General features: G+C 38.3%; 1 protein-coding gene across 1 annotated transcript in view; it reads left to right on the top strand.

Annotated features, from left to right (window-relative positions):
* Positions 1-5: 5 nt before the first annotated feature.
* Positions 6-11,680, top strand: part of DMGDH (dimethylglycine dehydrogenase) — a 49,624-nt gene continuing 37,949 nt past the window's right edge. Inside the window, exons 1-5 of the mRNA XM_075079343.1 lie at positions 6-192; positions 1,921-2,086; positions 9,124-9,222; positions 10,469-10,633; positions 11,081-11,285. Of these exons, the coding sequence (XP_074935444.1) occupies positions 101-192; positions 1,921-2,086; positions 9,124-9,222; positions 10,469-10,633; positions 11,081-11,285 (727 nt within the window). The 5' untranslated portion in view covers positions 6-100. The remainder of the gene's footprint in view (positions 193-1,920; positions 2,087-9,123; positions 9,223-10,468; positions 10,634-11,080; positions 11,286-11,680) is intronic.

Raw genomic sequence — 11,680 nt, 5'->3', positions numbered from 1 at the left:
GAGGGCTGGCCTCAGCGAGAGCTTGGACAGGAGGGGACGCCGCCGGCGGGGCGCTGAGCCAGCGCTCTCCATCTCCGCTGCCGGGCGGGCTGTGTGCGGGATGAGCGCGGTGCTGCGGGGAGCCCTGCGGCGGCTACGGCCACCCCCCCCGGCCCTGCGGCCCCTCGGCGGCGGTGCGGGCGCGCAGGGGCGGTGAGTGCGGGCCGGGCCGGTGGGGAGGCGCGGGCGAAGGAGCCGTTAACGGTCGCGGCTGTCAGCCTGAGAGCAGCTGCCCAGGGTGAAGCTGCCCGGCGGGGGCTGCCGGGGAAGGCGGGGGACGGGGAGCGGGCTCCTTCTGGCGGCCCGCGCGGCTCCAGCGGCTGCCGGCCGGGGCAGCGGGCCGCCGAGGCCTCTCCCCCCTCGGGCAGAAGGTGGTGCCCCTGCGCCTCGCAGTTCTGCGGCAAGGGCGCAGGACCCAGCCCGGGATGGGTGGCTGACCGGGCAGAGGGAGATACCTCCGGATGTCGTCTGCTATTGCGACGGGTGAGCAACGGCCCGGTTTAACTGGCAAGAGCAAACGCGTGGTTCGCAGGGAAGGCACCCCACCGGGCTCTTACCGGCTTCCCGGGTTTGAGAGAAAAGGTCTGAAAAGAGCTGAAAGCCAGGTGAGGAATTCCCAAATTCACGGCATAAAAGAAGCATGAGAGAAGCCTCCATGCTTTACCTGGATTACCATGTGCCTCAGAATTCAGTAGAGGAGCTGGTGTAAGTGTCTCGCATCTGGCTGTTAAACAGCTTACTGCTAACTTGCAAAAACTAATGTGTAATCTCAAAGAAGAACACATGGAAGTGTGTGGTGCACCAAGTGCAGAAAACCTGTCGTGTCCAGTACTCCCATTTATTTTACTTTTCATTCATTGCCACATAGTGAATAAGCATGGTGCAAATTCCTCTGGCCTTTGCGTTTTAAACACCATATTATTTTATAAGATATCCATTCATAATACATACAACTGATAGCTTTCATTTCTGAGTGGAGAATGGATGGAAGACTAGTTACACATTAGAAAGCCTTTTGCCAGAGAAGTTGCAAAAGCTAATGTACAAGGAGGGAGGAGATGAAACTGAGTATTGATTAACTGTCCTGAAGAGAGGGATACTGTGGTTTTACAGTAGTCTGTACTGCTACCATACTAAAAGGTCACATCTAAAAAATTTTAAAATTTGGATAAGTTTCCTGAACTGGCTTACTGCTTGGCAAGGGATGGTCTAGGGCAGCAGAGAGGAGGATCAGATCAGACGGAGAACAACAGAGCTGCCTGTTGCAGCAGTTCTGGCTTTTGCTGACTTAAAGCGGTTGTGAAAATGCAGCGTGGTGTAATAGCAGGTGGGAGCCATTGACAAAAACCTGTTTCTATAATGTTTTAACTTCAGCAAAGTAGAACATGTCAAAATAGACAGAACATGAAACTAAAGATGAAGTTTAATTGTACACAAACACTGATGTAGTCTGCTGACATTGGCTTTAGAAATTTATTAGGGAGTTTAGTAAGTAGACTTTTTTTATAAAGACTTCATGTTGCATAAACTATAGCACCTTTGAAAAGTCAGATTTTGACACTGTCTTTTTGGGGGTACGGTTTCTCATTGAAAAATAGGGTCTACATATAAGGGTATATTTGACAAATAAAGATTTAAAGTTGTGAGTGGAAGCAAACTTGCTTCGCATTTTGTATTACTGCTGTTTACGTATGTGGTGAGGCTTTAAGAGCATTTACTTCAAAAGAAGATAAGAGTGAACAGGTTAGGTTTGACGTCAGGTGTGTGACTTAAACTGTCTAGCAGGCACCAAGGTGAATTGTGATTGGAGCCGTAAACAAAAGAGATGGACAAAAATGCAATTGTCTTTTTGTAACTGCCAGTAATGTTTTTTTTCCCCAGGAAAGAAACCCAGGCTCCTTCCTTGGGGAAAGATAGCGCAGATACAGTCATCATCGGAGGTGGTTGCGTTGGTGTGAGTCTAGCCTATCACTTGGCTAAGGCTGGCTTGAAGAATGTTATTCTGCTAGAAAAATCTGAGCTCACTGCAGGATCTACTTGGCATGCAGTAAGAAACATTTTGTTAATCTCTCAGATTAACAATGGTTTATGTATCTAATGGTGGTGGAGATTTCATTACCCTTATATTCCCTGGCTTTCCAGAGATTAACTATTGTGGGTATTCTATAGCTACAAATTTAGCATTGAGTTCTTCATAGATTTGCTATATGAGTTTTGAAAAGTTGGTTCAGCTATCTGTAGTACACTTTTCTCGTTTGTAAAAACTGGGACAAATACTGTATTTTGAAATTACTGGAAGTTAACTGTTAGTATAAATTTTTAGCAGTTAACTGGATTTAGACTTTAAACTGTAGTTTAGCTTAGACTTTTTTAAATTTAAGGTTTTACTTCAAAGGTAGTCTAATTTATACTGCAGACTTTATCATTGGAAGTGGTTGCATTGTCATGCATAGACCAGAAATGTGAATTTTGGCATTGTTGTATGTGTAATTATTTTTTATATATGTGCCACCTAGAGAAAGAAGTAACCAAGAAGCAGCATCAGTGTCCAGTTCTCAGAGAATATCACTGTCCCAGAAACTGATTCTTGTTAGGGATAAGAGCTTTCTATCCTGCCACTGCTGACATTACACAAAATTTTGGAGGAGCAAAGCTAACAGCTGTACACCGTGGGGTCTTTTTAAGGCTTTATGTTTGTCTGTACTCCTAAGTAACAGAATTAAAAAGACATGCATGTAATGACAGGGTGGGGACACCTATAATAATGCTAATCACATGGACATACTGGTGCACAACATGTATGTATGTAATTACATATTTTCTGTGTTAATGTCTGGAGTAGGGAGTGTAAAAAAATGAAATAAAGCTTGCCACAATAATAGATGCTTTTTCTATTCATTTCCAGCTATGCTCAGCTGAAACTGGGAGAATGTTATCCCTGTGTGTAGCAATACAAAAGAGTAAAAAACCAATAGTTTGCTGTCTCTAGAACTACTCTATTAATAGAATAGAGCATTTATGCAATACTTATAACTACAGTATCGGAATGCCTTCGGAAGAAATTGGGAAGGATGACTCATATGGATTATATTTGATTTGTATTCTCATAACTCTCCCAGGAGAGGAAGTCTGAAGTTTGAAATACTTCATCTTGGTGCAGGTATTTTGTGTGTATGGAGCCTTATGAGAGAACAGTAGTAAAAAATAAAAATAAAACAAAATCTCTGCCTGAAATGTATAAGTAGGTATATACTTCATTTTACTTGCTTTTCAACAGGCAAAGCAAAATAAAACACACTGTATGGAAGTAGGAGAACCAAAATTCAGTAATTACGTCTCTTTTAGAAAGAATGATACCATGGGTGGTGCAGTCCAGTGAACAGAGCAACACCATGAATAGTGTCAGATCATGCATCTTGTGTATTGAATCCTAACTATGAAATGCTCAGAGAAATGCTGTGACTTAAGTATATGAGTGAGGAACAGACTGAATTCTATTTACCCAATGGATATACAGAACAATAAGTGTGTAAAAAATAAATCCCCTCACTGGAAAAGAAACCAAAATGAGGGGGGGGCTGTTACTAAATGTTCCCTTTGTTCTTGTTGTTATACTTGTTCACTCTAGCTTATTGCTCAGAACTGTGTAAAAGCCACCTCTCCTTCAGTATTTTTGCTGCCACTTCTCAGTGAATGCAGCGATGGAGCACCGAGTGAGGAACCCTGTTTCAAAAGTAGGCAGAGACCTGGAGCACAGCAGAGAAAATGCTTGCACTGGGCTACTGAGAGGGCTGCTTTGTGGCACCTGCTGGAACGGAATTTCATGTGATTAATGCAGCAAAACAATTATAGGACAGGTTAAAAATGGATTACAATTAGGTAAACTACTGTCTTTCTTCATTGAACTGAGTAGTAGAATGCTGCGTTCAAAGATGAAACTGTGAGTGAGTTCTTTGTTATACTACGTACTGTGCATGTATCAGTGGTTTCCTCACAGCATTATGATACTAGATACAGATGAAATTACACATACAGTTAGCATGTGAAGTGGCACATAGTATATTGCCTGCAGCCTCAAATGTTGAAAGTCTGGTTCAGATGTTGCTGTACTATACCACTTTTTCTCTCTTTCACAGTCCAGTAGGTCCTGCCAGAGCTCAGGATCATATTTCATAGAGATCATATTCCTGCTAGTGTTGCTGCCAAAACTTTCTTCCACTTTTCAGGTCTGAGATAAATTTGGCCAACTTTCATTTTATTTAAATTATAACAGCACAGAGAGTGTTCACATGTTTATATTATCAGTAATAAGATATAAATAACAGAGCAAGTGCTGCTCATTTTTACACCTATCTAATCATGACAAAGTAGTCATTAATAATTAATTATATGTGTGTAAATTAGGTCAGGACTTAGGCTTTAAGAACTCTTGAAGTTGTACTGTTCTGCAGGTCAGATCATTTGCAATCTCAGTGAAGCCCTAAGGACTGAACAAGGGATATATAACTCAGCAAATAAATGTTTTTGTTACTTTTTTGAAAGGTATTTTCTAAGAAAATGTTTTAACATATCGTTCTGTGACACTTTTTCTTGCAGTGTGCAATTGATTTTGCTGCTGAGAGTTAATAAAGCACAGCACAAGACAAATAAAAACTTGTATGACTTGGTCAAACTTGCAAGAAGAGAGAGTATAGGTGATAATGCCATTTTCCCCCAGAATGCTAATTTAATAAATGTAGTATAAAATCTGAAACATATTAGGATAGAATAACACTGAAAAATGAACATTTCAACAAAGAAAAATTTCATCTGTAAAAATTCCTTAAATTTGCTCTGTCAATTCTCATAGCAAAGTATCCATTCTTAAAATTATTTTCCCAGATCATGTTCACCTACAATAATAAAATCTCTGTTTTGTTAATAGAGCAAAACCTAGAGCAAATCTCCTTCAAATACAAGAATGGTCCATCCTGAAACATATATTGGGAGGCCAGCTGGGCCAGACAGGGAGCTCATGACTGAGTTTCGGAGCCAAATGTGGTGTTCAGCAGGGGGAATCAGGAGAAGGATATGAAGGGGTGATTTAGAAAAATTGCCTGGGCATGTGCAGGGGATTTTAGGAAAGCCAAAGCTCGGTGAGAATTAATGAGAATTGTAAGTAACATTAAAGGCAACAAGAAGAGCTTCTACTGCTGCATTAGTAGTAAAAATCTGAACAAGGAAAATGCAGGACCATTGCTGAATGAGGTGGGTAATTTAGTCACAGAGTGTACACTGATAAGGCTCAAGTACTCAATGCCTTCATTGCCTGAGTTTTCACTGACAGGGTTTTCAGGCCTCTATGCTCTGAGCAGGGTTCAAGGAGAAAAGGAACTGCTAGCAGTAGAAGAAGATCAAGACAAAGATTACTGGGAGAACTCGACTCATGCACATGTATTGGAACAGATGGGCTGGATGTGAGAATGCTGCTGATGGCATTGCAATGCTGGACATGTATCACCTCTGAAAGACTGTGGAGACTGGGAGAGGTGCCCAATATTTGGAGAAGGCATATGTATGCATCTTTTCAAAAAGTCTAAGGGACGAGCAAGGGAGCTAAAGGCCAGCTAGCCATACTTTGTTCTTGGGAAAATTATGGAGTGAGTCTCAGATCATATTTCTGGGCCCATAAAGGAGAAAAAGGGTGATTTGGAACTGGCAGCATAGATTTGCCAAGCATAAATCAGGTCTGACCAGACCTGATTGCCTCTGTGATAAAATGACTGAATCTGTAGACAAGGGGAGAGTAGTTCACGTCACTTATCTGGATTATAGCAAGATTTTAGACACTCTCCCATAAGTCATGTGTTCATGTATTAATGTACATAGTTAATGTATTCAAGTGAAGATGTTATGTTCTGTATGGTTGGACAGCTAGATAGTTAAAAGAGCGTTTGGATGGTTGGGCTCAGAGAGTAGTGATTAATTGGTTGTACTCTACCCGAAGGCCAGAAACAAGTGGAGTGTCACAGGGGTCTTTCCTGGGACCCATCCTGTTTAATATATTTATCAATGATCCAGAGTGACAAAGTACATGCTCATCAAGTTTGCAGTTGACACCAAACTGGGGGGACCAGGCAATGCACTCAAGGGCACAGCAGCAATGCTGAGGGACCTAGACAGGCTGGAGGGATGGAAGGGCAGGAACTTAATGAAATTTAACAAGGACAAGTGCAAATTCCTGTACTCGGCCAGGGAAGTAGTGCAGTCTCTGTCCTTGGAGATTTTCAAGACCAGGCTGAAAAAAATCTTGGGCAACCTTGTCTGATGTCATAGCTCACCCTGCTTTGAGTAGGAGGTTGGACAGAGACCTCCTGAGGTCCTATTCAATATGTTTATTTTATTATCATTATTTTATGACTCTATGATCTTAATTTTTATATAGTCTAGTCAGGTTATAGTTGTCTCCCAATTGCACTCCTGAAATCAGAATCATTCCTTAGCTGAATCCAAAAGGCATAAAATGTGTTTAGAATTCTTTTATTAACTTAAAAATGTCGGAGTTACAATTTAAGTATAAAGTATATATTTTATCTATATAATGTGCATGTAGATAAATATAAAATATAAGTATATAATGTATAGATGACTAGACATAGTTATAGCTAACTTGCCAGTGATTTGTGGTTCATTTGGTTCAAAATTACTAACCATGATCACTGAAGTGGAATTTCCCTACATCTGGAAAATATATTACTACATTTTGAAAAATAACAGAAGACCAGAAAATGTTTACATAAATAAAAGAAGACAGTAAAAATAATATGAGATGACACAATTTGTAGGTACAAGTAAATTAATTACTCATAGTTTATTGTAAATGGATAATGAAATGTAAATAATTCAATGCCTAATTTATTTATTTATTCTGTATACACAGAAAAAAAGGGCTTTGGGACTTATTTTTTAAGAAACAAGCAAGTTTTAATTACAAATTCTGCAATTACAAATTCTTACAACCCTGAGGTTAGTCTGAGGTAACTAAAATAGATGTGTTCACAACAACGTAAAACCACCTGTATAAAATGAGATCAAAACTGCATTTAGTCAAATACCTAGTGTCCAGTATGATGATGATCCGATATGATAATAAGAAAAAAACAAGTGATATTTTTCTAGACTATTAGTCTAGCCTAGGGACTTCCTGATCTAACGTGCCTGCTTTGTGCTTAATGTGGCCCTTAGTAGATTTTTCTTCCTCCTACAGGTCTGTGTGATCGCTTTTTAAACTCAGATTGTTGAGGAAATGAACAATACCAAACATACTTAGGGAATGAGAGCCAAATTTATGAATAAAATACAGGCACAACTGAAAAATATAAAACTGGTAGATGATTAATTTTGCACATTTTTCTATTGGTTTATTTTGGCATTTCACACATGCAGTACGCTATGATACCATATATAAACTTTAAGATATGAGAAAGATAAAATCCTCACAAAGAAAGGTAGGAAAAACTTTTAACACCATGGCTAGTGTAAAGACATATGTTCAGTAATGCCAGACACTTGTCATACTCTTGCTCTGAAGTGACTGAGTACCTGCTATCTCAGGCAGTAAGTATGATTTATGTTTTTTGAGGGACATGGTATCTGAGTGTAAGGCATTTTCTAAGAGCAATTTGAAGCTAATTTTTTCTGAAATATGAAGCTGCACCAATAAAGATGTGCCAGAAGAGGCTATGGTTTCAGAAAATGAGAATGTGTGATATAATTCATGCAATATATGTTGATGTTAATTGTAGAGAAGTCTAACATTTAATAGGTTCTTAGCATAATTAAATTCGTTTAAATTATGTTTTTAAAGACCATTAAATCTTGCTTTTGTTATTCATAATTCTACAGTTATTCCACTAGCTTTAAAAGTTAAAGCCTTAAAATATGTATCACAGAACAGAGCTGTTAAGCTAAAATCAAGAGTAGTTAATGCGTGTCCATATTAGGCTACTTAGAAGGAAACTATCAAAACTCTACTATATGTGTTACATTTCACTGTTAGTTTTCCTGCTGTTTTTTTCTCAGAATGGCAGTGAACTCAAAGGTGGACTCTGGTGTCTAGCTCCCTTAACTGAAGCAACCTTCATTTAAGAATAAGCTCTATTTTAGTTAGCAAAATATGCACTACAGATATATATAAAGCATTTAAATAGATTTAGTTACTTCGCTTGAAAACCTAAGGTAATTTTGCCTTTCTCTTGTCTCACTTGGAAGAAGGGTTTTGGTGAGATGTCAAATTCAGGAGATACAAAGACATATGCTTAACTTCAGTAACACTTTAATTCTGCTTTTTTTAAGTGCTAAATGTCTGCAGTTGCAGATGTCATTAGATTGATGCATCTGTCTCTTGTGGGCAGGTGAACAGTTTCCTTAAATATAGAAGAGGCTGTAGTAACTTCTTGATCTTAACCTTTTCATGAACCCAAAAGGGCTTGACAGCTTTCTAAAGTCAGACTTAGTAAAATGATGTGCAAAATATGTATAATAATTTCTTAAGCTACTTCTGAAATGTGGCTCTTCAACTGCCCTGAGACAGCTGTTGAGAATAGAAGAACATTGACTTCCACTGCCCCACTGTTCACACCCCAGGAAAGTAATAACTTTTGTTGAGATCTGGTTGTTGTGAAAGTTTGGTTTCTCTCCCATCTCCATCTGCAAGAAAGAAAAGATCTTACTACAGGACATATAGCAGGACAATCAGTTTATTTAGCTGATCAGGAAGAGTTGTATGTCTCTTCCAAAAGATTTGAAACTGACAACTGAATAATTTAAGGAAGAAAGAAAACCATAGGAGAGAACAACTGCAACAGTATCGTGAGTTGACAAATCTGATGAGAAAAAACAGGTGGAAAAACACATGTGCAGAGAACAAGAATGCCACAAGTAGGGAAAGGATTTTATTTTTATTTTTGTAGCAGTTGGCTCTATCCACGTGTTGTTTTCTTTACAGTATCTTGTCAGTTTCATTTTGAATGACAGTTGGAAGGAGGGAAAGAAAACACTGCGTTTCTAATAATGTCTCTATGGTGTTCCTATTTCTTATTTGAGGCTGGTTTAACTACTTACTTTCATCCTGGAATAAACCTGAAGAAAATCCATTCTTACAGCATCAAACTTTATGAAAAGCTGGAAGAGGAGACTGGACAGGTAATCTCCTTAACCTTTTTAATTATTAATTCAGATCAGTGTTAACCTCATGAATGGTCCTACAAAAAAGTTTGAAGTAGATAAATTGATTATGTGTGTGTTCATTATTATCATAAAGCTCCCATTTTATTGAAATATATTCTCCTGCCTAGATATAGTCTGGTGCTTAGTCACTAAATATTTCAGATGTTTTCCCAGATCCCTCTAAAGTTTAAGAAAACAGTTTTCATCAAACATCTCAGAAGCTCAGCAGACTGAGAGTCTGCACATTTAGGTTGGTATAGGAGTTAAAATAGCATCAAGGATCTGGAATGAATGGATTGATTATGATACATTCCTGCTTTAATCATGTCCACTTAAAAATGCATATGATATGATGCTGTCTGTACTTGAGAAGATTGCTGCAATTCTTCCCATCCCTTCCAGTGATGTGTTTTTTTATTTAGTGATTTAAGGAATGGGTATACAGAGAAACACGGGTTGTCTTTTTTATCTGGCATCATTCAGCCATCTAGATTTCATTTACTAAACTCAGGCTTGCTTCAGACAGCAGCGGAAATGTCATGATCCTCACTGCACAAGTCTGCAAACTTGATAATTGTAGTAAAGTGCTTTTTTTCTTCATTCTACTGTTCAGCTGGATAAGATACTACAGCAAATTATCATTGTGAGTTCTACAAAAAGACTTATTCAGCCATATTACTGTCCTGTGAGGTAACACAGAAAAGGTGAAGTAAATAGTGTATACCAGAAAGTGAGCATTCAGTGTACAGCTCTATAAAGATTTCTACTTTGTTAAAAAGACAATAAAAGGTAGGTGGTTATTCATTTTACTGATAAAGGTGCTTAGTCAGTTAAATTTATTCTGCAGCATCTCAACAGAAAATTATGCAGATCATAGATTTCAATATAAACTATTTAATTTGAGATGTACCTGATTCTATTTTTGGAAGTGTATGAGGCCATAAATTCAAATATTTATCAAATCTGTAAAAGCTTTTTACAACTGTTTTGAAGATAGTTTATATTAACATAGGAAGTTAATTTGATAACTTTTTATTTACATATTATTTTCTCTAGGAGTTTACATCTACGTCCTGTTGCTTCAAGGGCACCTAACTTCTTTGAGTCTCTTTTCAGTGATGTTAGTGGCAAAATTCCTGTAGACTTGCCATAGCATAGGAACATGCATTTATGAAGGCAAGTAAAGGTTCTTTCAGTAATTCACTTTTGCTCTTTTTTTTAGGCTGTGGGGTTTCATCAGCCTGGCAGCATCAGAATTGCTTCAACCCCCACTAGGGTGGATGAATTCAAATACCAAATGACTCGTTCTGGTTGGCACCCAATAGAGCAGTACCTAATCACACCTGAGAAAGTACAAGAGCTATTTCCTTTATTGAACATGGATATGGTAAAGAACCTAATTTTATGAAAAATAACTTCCATTGCACTTAAATATTGGTTTATCAGATATATAGATATAGGGTCTGTTTATACAAATTGTATGCTGAATTCTTGGTTTTCAGTGAAAAAATATGCATTATAAACAAAAAACAGACTCACATGCATTTTAGTGCATACTGTATGCCAGTATGTATACTATTAATTATACTGTATATAATATTATAATATTAAAGCATTGCAGCCCTTGATTGCATGGGAGAACTGAGTAATTTTACTTCCTTACACCATTGTTGTCAGCTAGCTGAAGACCTGATACTATTACATGTTTTGAAAATTTGTTTTGATTTGACTCCCTAAGGTTTACTGCATTCAAGAAACAAAGAGGTTTTAAAAAAATAGTTAATTTTGATGGATTTTAATTTCTTTCATTTTGTGGGATTTTACCTCTACTTAGGTTTTAGCTGGCCTGTATAACCCTGGAGATGGTCATATTGATCCCTATTCTCTCACTATGGCCTTGGCTGCAGGAGCCAGAAAATATGGTGCCCAATTAAATTACCCCGTCCAAGTGACTAATCTGAACGCCCGGTCAGATGGGACATGGGAAGTTGAAACTCCACTTGGAATAATTCAAGCGAAGAGAATTGTGAATACTGCAGGTAACATCAGCATTTGTATACTCTTCAGATTTACAAACTAGCAGGCATAGAGCATCTATACTGAATTGTGTGGATTACAGGAATCAATAATCTATGTTTTTGACTATTCAGTAGGTTTGTGGTAAAATGTACTTTGGACATATTACTTTACAGGATTGTGAAAATTTAGCTCTTATGTTAATTGTCCTTGACTAGACATTAATAATATTTCCTTCTGGTTTGCCTCCAGCAGTTACCAGTCAAGACTGCCTTTTCAGATATTAGTAGCAGAAGAGACCTTTACTGGTCTACAGTAAGTTGTGTAGAAGAGACAGGCTACTGTCTATGCATATTGTCCTCTAAGATCTAATGAAAGCAACTTTGGAAGGGAAAAGGGATGTACAAGTGAAGTAGAA

This window comes from Phalacrocorax aristotelis, chromosome Z (genome assembly GCF_949628215.1).
Source record: "Phalacrocorax aristotelis chromosome Z, bGulAri2.1, whole genome shotgun sequence".
Taxonomy (NCBI): Eukaryota; Metazoa; Chordata; class Aves; order Suliformes; family Phalacrocoracidae; genus Phalacrocorax; species Phalacrocorax aristotelis.
Note: the sequence above shows the minus strand (reverse complement) of the source record. Positions and strands in the feature narration are given on the sequence as shown.